Genomic DNA, 20,660 nt, shown 5'->3' with positions numbered 1-20,660 from the left:
GTGGTCCGTGGACCACTGGTTGAGAAACAGTACGCTAGGGAACTACCACAGTCAGTTACATAATAATTTGACTCTCACACTAGAGGAAGGTTTGCTGGATTCCCAGCCCAGCTTGTGGGCTGGTAAAGCCTGCTGAATTGCAAGTGCTGTAGCGTTTGTAAGCATTTCAATGCAGAACAGCCGATAACTCATTTTTGCTGAAACTGTCTCCTGTCTCTCTCCTATGAGTTGTTAATTTTGTAAACCTAAGTAGAGCCTGATTTATTCTTAGTCGTACGATAGTGGCTCATGCTGACATTAGCCGATCTACAAGCTCACACAACACGTTGCCTGCGACAGAGCATAAATTACAGGCCATACATAATGGGCCATAACAGGCCATGTATTTTGAAAAAGTCACGGAAGGACAAATCTGACGTGTTGGAGAAATGTATATTTTAAATCACTGCTTACCAGTTGAGTGCCTTTAATGTCTTTTTGGCTTTTGTTTTTGTTTTCAATATGATATTTGTGGTGTTAATTTATTTTTTAATGAAGCAGGAACCTGCGGGGAAGACATACCGGTATGAGACATTTTGGGAGTTGGATTCATACTCGGACCCTTGTGGCATTGCCTTTTCTATTAATCATATATTAAATGAATAGTTATAACCGTAATACATAAAAAGGAGCTCAATTTAATGGCCTGTCTTAATAATAGTTTGTCTCCAATGAAAGCCTGGTTCTCTCTTAAGTTGAGTTAAGAAATAGTCCTGGCTACTATTAGAGCTTTGAAACCAGTTGTAGAAGTAGGATTGCTGTCTCATTGAATGACTAACAAAATACATTTTGATTTGAGAATTTCAGTGAATTAGCTTATCTGCCCCTCTTCCTCTGGAGAAAATTGTCATATTAATCAAAATGAATTGTGCATAATGTTCATCCTTTGAACTGTCAATTAGTACCAAGCCCTATGTATTGTAGATAAAAAAAATCTTTCAATCATCCATAATGGAAAAAAATTAAGCTAATTGCTAATTTTATAGAATTGAAGCTCATGAAACTTCCTCACATAAAGATTTTATGATCTAGTTGAGCAGAGATTAATTGTGTGGAGTGTGTATAAATAGTTTACATTTTAATTACGGTGATAATGGATGCATAATTAGCTAATAAGCTAAGTGCCGTAGATGGCACAGACAGGGTACTGTATGTACTATGTGCAGGGGAGCTTGTTAGGTTAACACGCACGCACATACAGTACGCAAGTATATACTGTATATATGCACATATGCAAGTATATACACACACGCACGCACGTATGCACGCACGTATGCATGCACACGCATGCGCACGAGCACACACACACACACACACACACACACACACACACACACACACACACACACACACACACACACACACACACACACACACACACACACACACACACACACACACACACACACCATTGTCGCCCGTTTCTCTTTAACTCATTGAGTGCCATTAACGTGTTTCACGTGTTTTACCGCTATGGTGCAACGTGCCATTAACGTGTTTCACGTGTTTTTGAAAAAAATTGAAAAATACTCAACTCAAGAAAAGAACCCAAGATATCATTATCTGAAGATTTGCAGCTCCATCCACTCCTTGTTTAACTTATAACTGAAAATGGCTGTATCTGGCTTCCTAAGCACTTTTTTTTTACTTTGAAAAAAAATAAATAAATCATACTGGCCAGAAATAGCCAGAAATAATTCGAGCACTCAATGAGTTAATAACACAGGCTAGGTAGGTCGGACTGCATCCAACACATCCACTGCCATTTCCGTCGGCCTTACCGTTTGCCGCTAGCTAGGGGCAGTTGAATTTTCTTTTTTGGGGGTAATAGATTTTTTTTTGTTTTTCTTCACGGATATATACGTTTCGCTATCCCTTAATGTTGCTCTTTGCTGTCATCACTTAGTGTATGTGTCTTGATGTTTCTTTGAATGCAGCGTTTCTTGTTCTGTATGGATGTTTGTGTGTGTGTGTGTGTGTGTGTGTGTGTGTGTGTGTGTGTGTGTGTGTGTGTGTGTGTGTGTGTGTGTGTGTGTGTGTGTGTGTGTGTGTGTGTGTGTGTGTGTGGCTGGCTCTTAGTGAGTGTGTTTTTGAGAAATCATTCACTGCTCCACTGCCAACAACGACCCACATGTGTGTGGAAGTGGGATTATCTGTTGCTCCTTTTTCAGAAAATGCCTTAAGATGTTTAGGTTTTCCCAGTTCCCACCAACGAGGCCTGCTCCATTGTGAACATTAGCCGACTGGACCATGTAATGACGAGCAAAGCAAGTGAGAAAAGATGCTCTAGGAACAAATGTGTCTGCTTCCACAGTTAATCACTTGAACATGCCTATTCTGGGGGGAACATTTGCCAACAATAGCAAATCTACAAGTTCACAAGATTGTATATCGGCTATTTTTGGCAAAGAGATTTGGTGTAGACGGACAAAAGCGGTCCATGTACAGTACAGTTGTAACTCAGGTCCGTTTTACTAATAATAGACGCTGGATAGGCCATCTGGCTCAAACTGACGAGAACAGGAGGCTCTACTACTGAGCGCAATCACTGCAGGCAGAACAGAAGCCCACATCAGAAGGGACCAGCTTAAAACATAATTAAACTTTGGTAGACGTTTTGTGTCCTGTAGTTACCTGGCTAAATTAATTTAAAAGAATTATGCTACTCTACACTTTTAACATAATAGTAAATTAATAAATAGAATATTCTTAATCTGCGACTTAGTATTTTAAACCATGATGAAATATTATTTCATAAAAAGTTGCCTTTTCTCAAATGGGCACCTGGTAGTGTGCATGGCACCACGACACTTTATGTACAGGCTGTCGTATTGGAGGTGGTCTGCATTCTATTGAGCACATTTTCTGGCATGAGGTTTATTGGGGCGTGTGTTCAGGCAGGGTGTGTCTAAAGTGAGAGGAGAAAACCTTTATCTCTATACATCCTCCTTATCTTATTGTGACTTAAAGTGATATTTATTTGACCTCAGATGAACAAACATCACTTTATCTCCCAGCTCAGTGGCCTTGTGGTCAGAGTGTCGCCCTGAGATTGGGAGGTCGGGGTTCAATCCCCCGGCCGGGTCATGCCAAAGAATATCAAATGGCATTCAGCATCAAGTGTTGGATTGGGGGTGACATACTAGTGTCATGTCCAGGGAGTGTACTTGCGCATCATGGCTGGGGGATGTACTGTACATGTACATAAAAACACAGACCTCACGCTACAGAAACAGGAGATTCGGGAGGTTCCTGCCCTGTGGGCAACATGGCTCGGTAAAGCTTACTTATTTATTATATATGAGGTTTCTTGGAGAGTGTATTCAGGCAAGTTGTGTCTAAAGTGAGACAAGAAAACCTTTATCTCCATACATCCTCCTTATCTTATTGTGACTTCAAGTGATATTCATTTGACCTCAGATGAACAAACATCACTTTATCTCTCAATTAATAGGTGTGCAGAGTAGTCTATCAGCAGTGATTGTTGACCTTGGGGCCTGCTGTCTCCATCACTAGCTGAGTTTCATTTTGAACTCTGACAATCATGCAATCAATTAATGCCAAAATACTGTACCTAAGAGGATTATGTAGATACAAGTAATGTATTTAAAGACTATAGACTTATTACATGTCATTGCTGTCAGGTGGAAACCATGTACGTTCAAAACTGTTACTTTTCAGGAACTGGAAAAGATAACCTGTGTTCCAGTGATCCAATGTAGTTATTATTTGGTCATATGTGCTTGTTAATACTTTTCAATGCTTAAATATTTATAAAACCCACAGACAGACTTAACCGCTTTCTGGTGTCCCTATTTGCTCATCATGATGTGATGCATTGTGAGCTTGTGGACATACAGTATAGGGCATAGCAGTGGCGGTCATTTTCTGGTTCCACTTCAAAATAGTCAAAGCATTTTTCCCATTGACATTTCCAAAAATATTTATATCAATTCATTTAAGCCTAGAATCAAGCCATCCAGGGTCCTGGTGAATCATGACCATTAAACTTTTTTTCTGTGATTTTCTTTAATCTTATTATATTTAATTATATGATATACTATATTTAATAAATACCCTTTGTTTTGCCGTTTTCCAAAAAGTTTTTTCACAGAATCAAACATTTTATGGTCATGATTCACCAGGACCCTGGATGGCTTGATTCTAGGCTTAAAATAATTGATATAAATATTTTTGGAAATGTCAATGGGAAAAATGCATTGACTATTTTGAAGTGGAACCAGAAAATGACCGCCACTGCTATGGCCTATTCTACAAGCTATTCTTGCTACTTTTACACAACACTTCATAGTTTTACACGTCATAGTAAAGTTTAAAATACTGTAGGGCATTCATTTATGAAAAAAAACCCCAATAAAAATAAGAAATATGGAGATACAAGGTTTCTGCCCAACATTATTATTAAGGCAACGTCATTGCCTTAATATAATGAGACCTCACCCTAGTCAAAAAATCTTATAGGATTTTACAAATTTCCAAATAGAATCTATAGGATTATGACATTCCTATAAGAATCCTATAGGATCGTTTTGACTATGGCAGGCCTGAGTATATTAGTAAGAGAGGAGCAAAAGAAGCATTATAGCTGCAAGATTAGTAACTTGACCACATACATTAACTTGGATTACAGAAAAAAAACTTGGATTGAAATTAAGTGCAGAAAATACTTCAGTCATACGGTAGGATTTCAGCTCTGTTGACGTATTAAAGCCATGGCTTCTTTGCCAGCCTAGGCTGTCATTTTTGATGCATGGCGTATCTACCATGGATATCCATCCATTCTGTCTGGATTGGCAACGCTGCAGTACGTCCAAGGAAGAGAGCTCGGTGGGATGAAAGCTAATTTATTGGCTGTGAAAGTAGCCCACATTTACTTTTACCCCAGAGCCTAGGCTTATACTAAGAGATAAAAAAGGCAAGCGTGCATGTTTATGCTCTGTACTTCAGACTGCATCAGAACCTTGACATTTACACTTCACTGAGCATAGAGTAATCTCCATCTCCGTTTCTCTCTCTCTGGGCTTGTCAATGACACTTATGGGGCCTAAGTTGTGGAACGTTCTGTAAGCAAGTTTGAAGGGGCATGTATTAAGTAATCCCCGCTCCTCATTGCTCTTTTCTACATCCCAGAACTTTGTTAGATGGCAGAAGGAACTTGTGGTTAATGAGACATTCTGGAATGAGACTCTCCAAGGGTTTGCTTCCTTTGAATGCATAATCTCTCTATTTAATGTTCTGCACTGTTTTGTGTAGGTACTGTATGTATGAGGGTACTGTTGTGTGTTCAACAGTGCAAGTGTGTATGTAGTATGGTGTGTTTGTATCATGGAAGGCTTGTGGTTTTCTTATGTTCAGACAGGGGCAAAACAGAGAATAGAGTGCATCAGATTGTTACTAGAAACATACAGTAACATGCATGCTTGATATACTGCTTCATTGCTATTGTTCAGTTGATGAACACACATGTCATTATCGTACTGTAAATGATGATTTTATGTGGAATGACAGGTGTAACTAGTGTGTTGAATTTCAGACATACTTTGGATGAAGGGAATTTGTGTTTCCTTAAATCGCTCCTAATCTCCGTCTGATTGTTATCGTAATTTTCATGTAGCCTTGGGACACTGCAGGCTGTTTACCTAAACAGCAGAGCCAGTGTTTATCTTTCAGAAAGTTCTTAATAACAGCTGGGACCAGACTGCAGAATGCCAATGATGATTATGTTGAGTTCCCGCCGAAATGAAAAAGGATGTTTGCCATGTCTTACAGACAAATGAGCTGGAGTGGGGAACATGGTCTTGGCCAACATTATATATTTTTTTTTATTTTGTCAGTGAAAAAGTGTGTACTTCAAATAGTTGGATGTATCGCAGTCTGCCTCAACTGCGGCACAGTGTACTTGATGCAGTTCCCGTTGACTGGGTTGATGTGAGCTGCATGGTAGCTATATTGGGCTGTGTCATTATAGCCATGGTCAAATGTGTTGCCAGATTCTGCGATAGAAATAAGCAACCAGGTGTATGAAAACAAGCCCAAAAGAAGCGACCAGGCTACATGAACCCTTTCAAGTTTAAACCTATGTATATACATCAGCTATTTGAAAATAGCTGATCTACTACAAGCTCACAACGCATCGCATCATGACAGCTTGTAGATCTGCTATTTTCAAAAAAAAGAAAATGTGGAATATTTTTGAAACATTTCAACTCAACAAAAATGTCCCTGGCATAAAATATTTTCAGATGGGGGGTCTGTAGACAAATACATATTCTTTTGGAGGTCCTTGACATGAAAATGTGAGAACCACTGGTTTAAACAACATTACACAGCAAGCCCAAAATAAGCAATTGAACTAAATAAGCAACCCCAAAAAAACGCAACCCGCAACTATCAATATATACAAGCGACTTCACAGAAAAATAAGCCCAACGTTGCTTATAATAATCAGACATGGCAACCTTGCTGACAACCGCATTTGAAATAGGTGTTGACTTTACTTTTGCATCAAAAGATACCAGACTTTGTTGAAAAGATGATTGTAAGTTGACACAAATCAGAGTAAACATAGATCAGACTCTGTACATGCATATTGCTTTGAAGGAATTTAATTGCTTAAGATTTGACAGTGAGATTAGATTCTTTTCACCTTCATTTTGTAATGCAAGGGGCTCGGAAGTCTCACCCGTACAGGATGAAAATCTATTGTAAGTCCTTCTATTGTCATAATACCTGGCTCCTCTGCAAAGCCAAAGCTTTCTCTATTGATCCTCATGCATTTACTGCCTTAGAGAACTGAGTACATATAAATTTCATCACCTGCACAGTTCCCTACGTCTTTTAATAGAGGGCATGAGAGTCTTGGCTCCACTTATCAATGTTTTGGATGTCAATCCGCCTGGCAGTAAAGAGATGGGGCCGTCTTTTAACAAGACCTGAATCTGATCGTATGTATCTCTATTAACGTGAGGCTTATACCGACTCACAGCACATATCTGAGGAAAGGGGTGACATCTCTAGGTTGTAAAATCATATTATCACATTTTCTTTGGCTAGGGGCCCACATTATAATGGGTAATTTAGCTTCAAATGAAATCAGAGTATGCGTTAGTATGCACGGTATGGGTTTAATTTATTTTTCAATACCTTTCAGCTATTTGCTTTAATGCCCCTAATGATGTCTTATGTGCAACTGCATTAAGGTCTTAACAGACGGGGAGCGGTGGACGCGGGCGTTACCGCTCGGATCAGCGGGGATCGCGCCGCAATCATTGTTGTTTTGTCCTCCTGCGCCGTGCGAGGAAAAGAAAAGTTCACCACAATCCAGCTCTTGCCGCCCGTGTGTGCGTGCACAAACGAGCACGAGCGCGAGAATTTCACGGGACCTCGCCCGCTCGCCTCACCGCCCCTCAACTTCTCTGCACGTCCCAAATAATCGCCCGCTCTCATTGAAAATTAATTACATAAGCTTGTTGGCCGCGTCCCTTCTGAAATGACCTTTACACAGAAATGTGTTGCAGCTTTTTATATTTTCACCGATGCAAATATGTTAACACAATATCACATATTCATTCACATGTGATGTGTAAGGCATTTTACAGAGAATATTGATAGTTCTTATGGAAAATGTTTCATCACACACACGCACGCACGCACGCACGCACGCACGCACGCACGCACACACGATGGAGAGGAGAAACTTTTTCGAATAATGAAACTTGATACTGATCGTCAGCCCTCGTACTGAACTGTGAGACTATTTATGTCTAAACACATCTGAGATGAAAGCAGCATTCTGTAATCCATCCCAATCACACTCTCACATAGAAAAGCACAATATCACTTTACGTTTTAATTTCTTAGTGCCCATACTGTATGTTTTATAGCTCAGTTGAGAGCCCAATCATCAAAGGTCAGTAGTATCAATCACTCACTTGTATTAACTTAGAGGGTAAGACCACTTTGGTAGAGGTTTGGGTTGTGTAGTTAGTTACCTTGCCATGATGTAACCCCAAAGGTGAACAAGAAATCAAAAATAATTGCTCCATTGATTAGAAATTGATAATTCAAAATATTTTCCTCGTTGACTTACATTGTACTGTAAAACAGCTCTCAAAGTCACTCTTTTAGCACATAAATGAACCCAAACATAGCTGATTCAGGCAATATAGAACATCACCAAACCCAGTACTGTTTGTTTTTTTAATAAAAATGTCAACTTCCTATTGATTTTACTATTTGAAGATCTGGATTCGGATCCACGGATCCAGTCCAGGTTTTCTACTTATTAAAAATGGCAAAATCATCAGGAAGTTGACATTTTTATTTAAAAAAAAAAATAGTACTGGGTTTGGTGATGTTCTATATTGTCTGAATCAACTTTGCTTGCGTTCGTTTATGTGCTAAAAGAGTGACTTTGAGAGCTGTTTTACCGTACAATGTAAGTCAATGAGGAGCATTTTTTGAATTATCAATTTCTAATCAATGGAGCAATTATTTTTTATTTCTTGCCCACCGAGTTACATCATGGCAAGGTAACTACACAACCCAAACCTCTACCAAAGTGGTCTTGCCCTTTAAAAAAAAACCCAGTTAAAATCACATTTGTAAAATGTAGAATTGAGCATCGCCTTCAAGGCCTTTAAAATAGTGCATGAGAATCTGTTTTTGTTAATCCACTTGGACCCCAAGAGCGGCAGGGTTTACTGAAACAGGACATTTCCAATAGTGTCAGGTAAACTGGTGGTCAGAGAATGCAATAGATTAAAATACAAACATTCTTCAGTGATTTTCACTTCTCTTTTTCACTTATTTGATTGCACTCAGTTAAATGCTGCATCTGGCACTACAACAGTATGTTCCAAAGGTGACTTGTTGTCACCACTTTTTTTTTTATCACTCAACAAACATGTCTGGCTATTTATTCATCTATGTAATCTATTTCTCAATGTCATTCCTTACAGCTGCCTTCTTTGCGGTTCAACTGTCTTGTACAGTCATTTGGTGTACTCCCATTTCTCTTCAAGTAGATTCCCAACTTTGGGAGTTGATTTTCCTTTGACCATAAGATGGCAGCATTGCCCTTTGAAATACCATAGTGAGGTTCAGTTTACTGCATTATTATAATCTCTTCATAGTAACTTAGAACATGGATATACAGTGTTTAGTGCATTTCTTAAATGCTCTCCAGGCAGTGGCTTGTAAATCTGAATAAATAAAATCCATGTCTACAACGGATTGGAAGGTATTGAACACTTCTACGTGATTCAATGTGGTCCTCTAGCTACATGATGCAGCTGATGAAGCCCAGCTTTAGTACCTTTGGCAAAGTTATAATCCATAATTTTGAAAAGTATCAGCTTGGGCTTTTAAAGAAATATCAGAACAGACATGGTGTGTAGTGAGCATGAAGTTGGTGGACTTAAAAGGCAATTGTAGTGCTTTTTATTTTGTTATTGCAGCTTTGGGCAGAAAGCTCCATAGCTTTAAATGTAGTATTTTCATATCTTTAGTAGTAGACATATTTGTTGACCAATGTTATCTTTTACATATACGTATAAAACATGCCATCCCCCCAATCAGGTTGAATCAAAAGTCCTAAGCATTATCTTCACTACACTGAATCACAGAGAGTGATGGAGGAAAAATCTTTTCTATTCCTATATAGGGATATATTTATTTAATGTTTTCTGTATCTACTGACTCTGTGGAAGTATGAGTAGTTAAGTATTATGTCAAAAAGAAATCCATGGAAGGAAGACGGAGTAAGATTATCTACAGATCTCTACCAATCTTTTTTATCAACTTTGAAATGACATACAAAATGAAGTTAAAAAAGATTACTTACAAAGTTCTCGTCCTGAAAAATTGTGGAAAACTTGATCAATAATGAATAATTGAATACTTTTAGATTGAATGTACATTATTTTGAAGTTTGCTCAAGCCTAAAACAATTTTATATTGAAAGTACATTATTCAGAAGTTTGAGTTTCATTGATTGCTGGCAGAAATAAAGCTACAGCCTCATTTGGACCATTTATTACTTTTTCCAAACTAAACTAACAATCCTCACATAACAAGTGTCGCACTGTGTTTTCGTGGGCTTGAATCTCCAGAAGAGAGACCAAATTTCTCATTAGGGACAAGCAAAACAAGTCTAGTACCCATATGTCTTAATAAATGTGTTTTTCCCTATTGAATATTTTTCATTGTCTTCTCAGGGTGGGCTGAACAATGGGCATTGGAGTTTGTGTGAATGATTTGCCTCATTACTCACAATAATATTCAGTATTGTACCAATACCATTTGTGTAGTGAAAACATTTCTGGCTTCTATCCTCAGGATGTTCTGAACAACCTGGGTTCCTCAGAGCTGGATGAAGATGATCTGATGTTGGACCTGGACCTTTCTGACGATCAGCGTCATCGACATGGTAAAATCCTCACTATTTTGGATAGAAATGTTTGACACATGAGTCTGTGGGACAGGTGCATGGGTAAGCAACACAGCAGGTCATAAGATATACACAACCACACTTTCTTCACTTGTGCATTATAATAATACTTTGATAAAAAAATAAGTAGAGCATGGTCAGATTTATGTGAACTACTCCACTTTCAGGTGCTTGTCTTGTATTCCAGGAATGGCTCTCTAATGATCTCTTCTCTTACAACTCTCTAATGTGATATTGATATTGCTTTAGAATTTGAGTAAGTAAGTGAGATATTTAGTAACATAACCTCACCAAACTGTGAAATTTGGTTTGGGCTTCCCCCATGCGGCATATGGGGGAAAATACGCATATGTTAATACATAAAAAACATTTTTTAATAGCAAATAAAAACAATCAATAAAAGCAAAGATCCACAAACTCATACTAATATAAAACAAAGGTCCACCAGTGTCCATCCTGGCCTCGTTCTTTTGCTTATCTGGCAAAGTTTAGAAGTTTTATTTAAAGGTGTTACTGACACAGGGATATATTATATATGAAAATAATCTGATTAATATCCAGCTGGGGTACCTGAACCTCTTCCCAGAGGGCATTAGCTGGTACTCACGATGTAGAACATGGGATGGGTTGGTAACTATTGTATTGGCTTGCCTTAGGGTAGCCTGTTGGTAAGTGGACTGAAAAGACGGAAGCTGTCTCACCCCTATAATCTTCCCTGCATTCTGCATCAGCTGGACCAGTTTGGATTTAAGTTGCATGGAGAGGTTACCAATCCGAGCGTGATGTCGTATCTGATGAGGCTCTTTAAGACTGCCTGATAAAGGACTAACACACTTTTTTCTTTTTTTTATACTTATGTCTTATCGATTTTTCATTTTGACAGAGGACAAAACATCACAAGCACTGTCCAGAGGACAAATAAGGGCAAACAGAGATCCATCACTATCTGCTCAATCACCCAAGGAGCTTAAAAACACTCTAACCCTTCACAACAAAGAAACAAAACAAAACAAAAAATAACAAAAAGCAATAAAAAAAGCAAATCAAAGCTCTCCAACAATACTCACACATACAAACATGTCGGATCCTGTGGGGCGCACATGGAACGTCCAGACCCTGGTGCCGATACCAGACTGTGGGAAAGCAAAAACACAGACTCACTCCGAGCTGACCTCAGTGGCCAATCCACATCACTTTGCTCTCTAACACACATTTTTGATCAACACCATGAATTCAATGCAGGAAGTACAGTCGTTGCTGTAATCTGCTGCTGATACTGTCCAGTCAGTATCCACATGTGAGTTCCAAGTGAATGAGTTTTCCTTGCACACCAAAATATTTGTATGAGCAGACCTGGGAGATGGTTTGATCATGGATGACCAGTGACCACAGGCCTGTGGTCACCAACTCCCCTGGGGTCAAACACCATCTCCTCAGCCTTTTTAACATTTTAAACAGAGTAGATGTCATCACACCATTCTACAAACCTTTGTATCTCTACTTATAGTCAGAATTAATGAAAAGGTATAGTGATCCATCTAAGATGGCAGTATCATCCGAGAATGTAATGATGTTAAAATGGTGATTGCACTTGGAACTAGAAAAGTGCACTCCTTTGTTTAAAAAAAAAGTCTTACTGCGTGCATAACAGGAAATTGGTTTTCGCTCCTCCCCTTATGCAAATTCTCAGTCCGCTCTAACAGGGTGCTCCTGTGTTAAACTTTACTTTCAATCAAATATGTGTTTGGACTTTTTGTGCTGACATATCCTCAATGTATATTGCAGGACTTGTCTTGAGAGATTAGTTGTGGAGTGCAGCCGTCAGGTCATGAGGAAGACAGACAGATGGTGCAACTGTGTGCGTTTGTGACGGCCCCTATGGGCAGAAATGAAAGCAGTTTGGAGGTGTGCTCTATAGAGGCCCCTGGCCTGAACATGTGATTCCAGTGTGGGTATGATTGGTGGATGTTACATTCATGATATATGGCGTTTTTTGTAAGAAATATAGGCCCCTTCCACAAATCTGTTAAGGCAATTACAGGCAAATGGTATGGAGTATCAAAGCCCTACTTGAAGGCCATGACTCACATGACCATTTGTGCCTAATTTAGTGTCACTGTTTCTGCAACAGTGACATTTGTAGCATTTGTGGCTCCCCCTGTGGGTGGAAGTGAAATTGACGTTGGCTCTGCATTTAGAGGCCCTCAATGTGTGATTTAAAATTTGGGGCAAATTGGACCCTGCCTTTATTTGAAACGGATCCCTCCTGCACACTTTGGAATCCAGTCATAGCCAATCGGAAAGGCATATGAAAAATATGACTTCAGAGATAATATGCACTGATTTATGTGAGTTTTGGACCAAATAGAGCAGTAGGCCTAGTATATGGGGAGTGTTTCAAGGAATCCACGGGAATTGTTTTTTTATTGTGCGACCTACGGTTCAAGAGTTATAGACCAGAGTGTAAAATGGCCTGTTATAGCATCACCTTGAGGCTCATTTGAAAATGTTTGTGTGGAGGTTGTTCCTTGTCCTACTGGCAGTGTGTGTGCACGGTTTCACACCAATCGGTCTAGCGGTGCCCGAGTTTAGCTGCAAACTCACAGACTCACAGGGCAAAAATTGAATCCCCACCCCCAGCCGTAGGGTGGGGTGAAGATAATGCAGTTTGGTTGCCAGTGGCCAAACTAACGAGGGTTATTTGATGTCTCCCTGGGACCCAGACTAGTTAAAATAGCACATCTACACGCTCACAACGAATTGAGATTTTGTTTTTACATAAACATTTTTAAATGTATTTTGAACTTCTGAATATGTTATAAATGTTTTACTTTTTGAAAATATTTTAGATCTTTTTTTTATAGTAAACGAAACAAGGGATGTTACTCGTAAGTTATTAAGTAAGCCTTGCCGAGCCATGAGGCCCACAGGGCAGGAGCCTGTTATCTATCTCCTGTTTCTATAGCTTGATGTACAAGTACAACCCCTGGACGTGATGCTAGTATGTCGCAGGGACCCCTGATGCTGAGTGGCAAGCAGCGAGGCGTTGAGCTTTTTACTCGTGACCCATCAAAAAGGGCCCCGCGACCCAAGAATGGATCACGACCCAGTGGGAAACACTGCCCTATAGCACCTCCCTGAGTTCATCATCTCAAACTGAAAAGAGGATGAGAATCATGGGTGAAGAATGCTCAGAGCTATGGTCCTGGCTTTAATGCTTGAAAGCCACCAGGCACGCAAAGCATAAGCTCGCTAACACTGATTTTTTCCCACTCCTGAGGCGAGCGGGCGCGGTGTAATTCTTGTGCTTGCGCTCGTGCTCGTTTGTGCACACGCCCGCGGGCGGCAAGCGCTGGATTGTGGTGAGCTTTTTCCCCCCGCTACACACAGGAGGAGAAAACAACAATGATCGAGGCGCGATCCCCACTGATCCGAGCGAGAACGCCCGTGTCCACCACTCTGTCTGAAACGACCCTAACTCCTTAGTTTGCGATTGAGGTTGCCAAACCAGGATGTAAGGTTCCAATTGAGTACACTCGATCAGAGCCTTGTACACAGTTTCTAAAATTGGTTGGCTCATGTTAAGACTGTTGAGTCTTCTGAGAAGAGAAAGGCGCTGTGAACGTTTCTTGAGTATACATTCAATACATGGATTCACAGAAGCTCAATTTACAATCCAGAATTGTGCCCAAGTACTTGAGGCTGTTTTCAGTTTCAAGAGGTTGACCTTTAAATACAACTGGTTTTAAAGGAGTAGTTCACCCCAAAAATGACTTACAGTATATTCTGTCAATTACACACCCCATGAAGCATTGAATTCATGGAGATTTCATTGTTTTTGTCACATTCCTAAGGCAATAATTTGATGACTGGCGTTCACTCCGGTAGGAGACTCAAAGAGTCCTTTGAGTCCTACGGGTACATTAGCATCTTTCCGCCAGTAATCAATTATTGGCTTAGGAATGCGACAACAACTAAAGAATCTCCATGAATTCAATGCTTCATGGGGTGTGTAATTGATAGAAGTCATTTTTGGGTGAAATACTCCTTTAAGTCCTGATTAGTACATCAGTTCTTTATTTTTCTTTCAATTAAATGAAAATAAACAAAACAAATTAATAAGTGCCCATGTCCATTGCTATAATGAGTTTGGTTGTTTTTCTTCTAGAAGTCAGTTTGATTTGATAATGTTTACTGTACATTTGCTGTAAAACAACTCCAACGACCCCAGTCCCTTCCACCGCTGTGATTTTAACGCCCTCAGATGCAGGGAGATTGTATGTTTGACTGTGAGTAGATATATTTAGCCTCAGGTTTGACTCTCATTGAATGCATTCGTGCATAATATGTGACTGACCTTTTATGTAGTTTAGAAAAATCATGTAAGATACACACTCGGGTGGGTGGGCTCATTGAAAATTACAGCAGTCAGAGATACGAAAATGGTGTAGATCAGTGATAGTCGACCTTTTTAATTTCAAGGACCGACAATTTGATATGCCTTAGGCTACGGAACCCCATTTGATACCCATTTTTATACACTCTGAGAGTGTATAAATGAACCAATTGAACCCATAAGGACCATTTGAACACTCTGGGAGTGACAGTACAGGCTGATAAGGGTCCAGTTTCCTACTTTATCAATCGTTTAGCTGGGGACCGACTGGAAACCCCTTAAGGATTCTTGGTGGTCCCCGGACCCCATGTTGAGAACCGGTGGTGTATGTAGCCTTCTCTAGCTGGAGCGTCAATCTAATAAACAGATGTTAATCTGCTTTAGCAGGGAAGTTGCAAATGAGCATGCAAAACATACACACAGACACACAAACCAGCTCCAAGGGCATGGCCTACAGACAGAGAGAGACCATCATTAATGCACAATACACACACATTCACAATAGTTTGCATGCTTAGTTATTTCTTTATTTAGACCTAATGGTTTGCAGCAGGGCGTTTGTAGCATTGTTTAAGATGAGAAGCTTAGCCCCTGTAGGGGTGTCCGGGGGCATCCTCTCCTGGAAGAAAATTGTGTGAATTTCATGCATTTATACATAAATCTGAAGCATTGTGGGAGTAACTAAAGCAGATAATCATGCCTACATTTTGTGGAGGAAAACTATCAAGTTATTTTATGACAAGTGGGATTAACTAGAATTCTCTATTAATTATTACTATAATTATTAATTATCAGAAGGGTGGGTGGTCCAAATTGTTCCTAAACAATTCTGGTGAGCATAATCCCCAGCCAAAGTAAGCTGCTCTTTATAGTGGTGTGTGGAAAACTCCTGAATAATGGTAGATATTAATAGTGGTAGTAAAAATCCATTTTATAAAATGTATATACAGCATCCTGTCGGAAACCTATGTCCGTCAATCAGTCGGTCTAATCTGCATTTTTCTCCTCAGTGGATTGAGCAATTGATCTGAACTGCAAACTTATAAAGGACTTTCATTTAGGGCTTGTGTCCACACTCCACACACACACAGCGTTTTATGAGCGTCATCTCCATAACACTAGCACGCATATTGAAACGCGCATGTTCAAATCCAGGTTGTGTTAGCACACATAGCTTAGCTGAAACAGTGTAAACATAAACTTCTCATGGTTGTGGGATTCCACGTCGGCTCATAAATGACCGGATTATTACACACATCACACAACACGCCAACAGGATTAAATCACTCTCCAAAAGTTAAACTATGCATACCGAGCGCATAACGCAAAAGTCTGCATATAATTTAGTTTGGCTGTGCACATCACTGGGTATGGACTAGTTTGTTTTTTATCACAATGTAATAAGATGGCATTTCTGTTCTGAGCAGGGGTCTGCAAGTAAGTTTGGTCTCGGGCCAATCTTTTTCTAAGCCATTAGATGGCGGGCCAGAACATTAATCAAAGGCTAATTTAAGAAATTGATTGTTAAAACAATGTTGCTGGAACTCTGTGACAGACCGCCGTGTAAGACATACTTTTGTGGGAAATGCATAAAATGGATCAAAATAAATGAGCTGTATAGGTGGCATAATAAACTTTAAATGAGCTGTTTTTTTTGTATCCCTTTCCATTATTGTGAATAATAATTGTACTGACTAACCATGTAGCACAGCCTATTATTAGAATTCTAATAATAATTTGACCCCCTCCTCCTAGACGCACAACGTCACATTATTACTGGATTGATTGTTTGCGTGTTGAGGGTAGCTACGGTACGGTATGTGTGCAGCCTGCTTGAGTGAGAAGTTCACTAAACATTTAACCTGCTGCTAATTAGCAAGTGAAAGACTATCCAAAAGTCTAAAGAGGAAAGTTGACAGTGTTTTTACTGTCAGCTTTCCACATTTAAATAGGAATGGACAGCAAACTATGCTGCGCTCATCCTACGTGGTTTCATCAATGCAAAGCCATTGTGTCAACATGGTACCTTCAAAGTAACTGTGGTGCAGGACAGGTGCAGTCCACCGAGTTCTTTTCATGATGTTCAGCGAGACATTGCACTCCATTGTCTCAACGTGGATAAAAGTAAAACAAATCTTCTCTATTTGGACTTTATAGCTATAATAGTCTAACTATATAAATGGCGACCGACTTCCGCACCCTCGGTGTCCACACCCCACAGCTCTGTTATCGAATAAACAACGCACCGCCAGACCACATGTCGCCAACTGACTCGCCACGGCGGCCGCGCTGAATTTACGCCTCGCGTAGGGGACATCTCACTGTTCACTACACCTTTTCCACCGCGCAACATAATTAATTCTACTCACCAAATGTCGGACAAAACGGAAGGGGAGGCAGCTTCGTACCGTTTACCGTGCGCACGACCTCATCACCACAACAGCAGGCAGCCGCTGCGGGGGTTTTTTCCTTTTTTTCCAAACTTTTTTTTTGGTCACCATTTTCTCCAGGCACCATTTCTGGTGTAACGTCGGGTGTTTCTTTTCACCAGCCAATCACCTTTCACGTTGCCACGTCCGTTGCCACGTCGCGCTGACGTACGCTAAACAAGCGCTGCCGTGCGCACAATGCAAACGAGCCCAAAGGCGCGCAAAAATAAGCCGACCATTGCTTAGACACAAAGTCAGACCTGGCAACGCAGCCTACGCCAATCATGTGTGAGAGATCTACAAGCTATGGGGCAGAGACGCCACCGTATCTTAGCAACAACTACAGCGCTCACTCTCATTGGTCCTGTCACGCTAAGAGCAGTCTCCAGACAATGGCATCGCAGACAGCTTGCTGTTACTGCTGTAGCCATCACAGGCAGTTGCAGCACGACGGACAGGGCGCTGTGATAGCTGCCATGTCGCTAACGCTAACCTGGTTGTCATGCCTGCAGCGGCTGTGCAATCACTTTGTCAACAATGCACGTTCGTGTGGTGAATGTCTATATTGCTGCTCAGTTCGTCCATTGTAGATGGTGTATTTCTGTGTGTGTCTTCTGGAGAACTATGTAGCTCCACAGCAACTACAGTAACTAACGTAATGGCAGGACCGCCCCGTGCAACGCATGTTAGGCTGCATTATGGTCATGTAGTAATTTCAGATAATTTCGCTCCGATTAGAGCAGTGTTTATCAACCCTTTCACGCCGCCCCCCCCCCCCCAAATACACGTACTTGATCTGGGACCCCCCCATTCTGTTTGACTCCGTTCCACAAGTAAATATTGTGAAAATAGCCGATCTACAAGCTCGAAACGCCTCACGTTGAGAGGCTTTGTAAGCTTGGAGATCGGCTATTAAATACATGATTGCCTCTTTCTTACATTCTTTGCCAATGTGGCCCATGTTTTCATAGCATAGTTTATTGACTACTTCTGTTGCAGAAATGGCCATTTCCTTTACTTTCGTTTTTTTATTGTCTCCGCCAGGCCGAAAGGCATGGCGCAAGACTATGTTTCACCCCCTGTCCGTCCGTCTGTGATAGCTAATCTCTCACATCGTTCACTTGATCGCAGCAAAATAACAGCCCGATGTGGAGAGTCAGTGAGAGCTGGATAAACGACGTAAAATGTGTCAAAAGGAGTCTGTACGGCTGTCGATACATGAACACATGACGTCGGTGGGAGAGGAGATATTGTGTCTTTTGGACAAACAGCAGCGTGGTGCTGATGTTTGTTGTGTGAAGCAGCTTAATGTCAGAGTGTTTGTGTTGGAGCGCCTCAGTGCGGGGTCAGTGGACCATCAGGGGGTCCGCGGACCCCCTGTGGACCCCCTGAAACATAACAAATATTATTTCTTCAAATTTTTTCCTTTTTCAAAAAAACTTTTCCACAGTTTCACTCCGGCGATTTGGGTCCCCCAATATACACACGGCCACGCTGGGCCCCGTGCGCGGCTGGGGTTGAGGGGGCGTAGCCCCCCGAAACTCTAGTATTAATATAAATAGGCTAGGCGAAAAATAATACATATATTTAAAATAAAGTGCTGGGTAAGATATTTATTTATGCGGGCCGGTTCTGGCCCTTGGGTCGCCTGTTGCCGACCACTGCTTTTGAGCCTTCAACCTCGATCTTGACTGACGCTGGCAACATCAGTCTTCTTTTTAAAGAATTGAAATCCTAGTAATTTATTTCTGCAAGATCATGCATTTTTGATCAGTTACCAGTTAGCTAACATTAGTAGTAGCCTACTACGTTACAAACTGTATTTTGCAATAATATTTGAATAACAGATGTTCCCAGTTCCCACCATATTCCTATCACACAAAGACAATGTAAAGTGTGCCTGTGTGGCCTGGATTCCTGCCAAAGGACCGGCTCAGAGCTGCTGTGTGAGTGATGGATCAGTGTACACACTGGGAACAAACAAGGGTGAACCAAGACAGAGACTATGAATCCGCTGTGCTCTTGTCTCCTGACTAAATACCACATCACCCATGATCCCGGTATATTTGGCCTAATCTTAGTTTCACTCTTTTCTGAACAATATCTGGGAAGGCAAAATGTGAGATGATTTTGATTTTTGACTTTTTTAATTGTAAGAAGTAACATAATTAAATAAACAGTAATAAGAGATCTGGGTCTTGACACAGTATATAAGCCCCCCCCTCCTGACACCTCTGGTTTGCAGACTGTAGCATGAAATTAAAGGATTGATAAATTGCCTTCATAAAATCGAGTGACAAAGCCTGTACTGTGCAGGAGACAGGAGAGCAGGATCTCTCCCACACACCAAGAATTAAGGGAGGGGGTTGGAGAAACACACATCTACGCTTGCACATACACACACAGATACAGCAAGAGAGAAGAGAGAAAAGAGAGAAGCACACACAAGCAATCAAGTCCACAAACAGTTGCACAAAAAACACACTTGCACAAAAAAACAGGACACGCGGAGTTAGCGAAACACACACACACACACACACACACACACACACACACACACACACACACACACACACACACACACACACACACACACACACACACACACACACACACACACACATACACATACACACAAACTCTCATCACTTCTCACTTTTAGCTCTCTCGGGTGGCTAGTTGGAGCCTTTATTAAAAAGCAGGCAGTTTCATAGCAATTTACGGCCTTCAGTCCTTAGCTCCAGGGCCCCAAGTTTCAACTCCAATTGTGACTCATAACCTCTGGAATCAGATAAAGAGAGGAAGAGGGGGAGAGAGAGAGGAAGAGGGGGGACATTTACAAAGTGATAGTGGAACTTGGCTCTCGAATTGTCTGTTCAGTGACGAAAAGATAGACCAATGATTTGAACAGCAGAGGGTGTAGTTGATTTTAAGTTAAATATGGGACTCCTTCACATTACGCCACGTGACTGTTATGACATTGCTCTAATAGGTTTCCAAGTGAAAATGGGTGTTATACATTTTTCTGATGACTAAAATGGCTGATATGGCAATCATTTTGACTGTGTGTGTGTGTGTGTGTGTGTGTGTGTGTGTGTGTGTGTGTGTGTGTGTATGTGTATGTGTATGTGTATGTGTATGTGTATGTGTATGTGTATGTGTATGTGTATGTGTATGTGTGTGTGTGTGTGTGTGTGTGTGTGTGTGTGTGTGTCTACAGTATCCAGAGAAGACTCCAGCCAGTCCCTAGCCTCCTGTTTCAACCTGCTTCCCTCCCCCTTGGACCCATCAGGAGACCGCATCCCAGGGAAAGACAGCAGTCACC

General features: G+C 40.8%; 1 protein-coding gene across 1 annotated transcript in view; it reads left to right on the top strand.

Moving 5' to 3' along the window:
* Window positions 1-20,660, top strand: part of ccser1 (coiled-coil serine-rich protein 1) — a 190,323-nt gene that overhangs the window by 15,400 nt on the left and 154,263 nt on the right. The window contains exons 6-7 of the mRNA XM_084053866.1: window positions 10,399-10,489; window positions 20,556-20,660. The exon at window positions 20,556-20,660 is cut by the window's right edge and continues 1 nt beyond it. Of these exons, the coding sequence (XP_083909992.1) occupies window positions 10,399-10,489; window positions 20,556-20,660 (196 nt within the window). The remainder of the gene's footprint in view (window positions 1-10,398; window positions 10,490-20,555) is intronic.

This window comes from Gymnoscopelus microlampas (assembly GCF_963454915.1).
Source record: "Gymnoscopelus microlampas genome assembly, chromosome: 4".
Lineage (NCBI taxonomy): Eukaryota > Metazoa > Chordata > Actinopteri > Myctophiformes > Myctophidae > Gymnoscopelus > Gymnoscopelus microlampas.
This window is presented reverse-complemented; position numbering and strand designations above follow the sequence as displayed.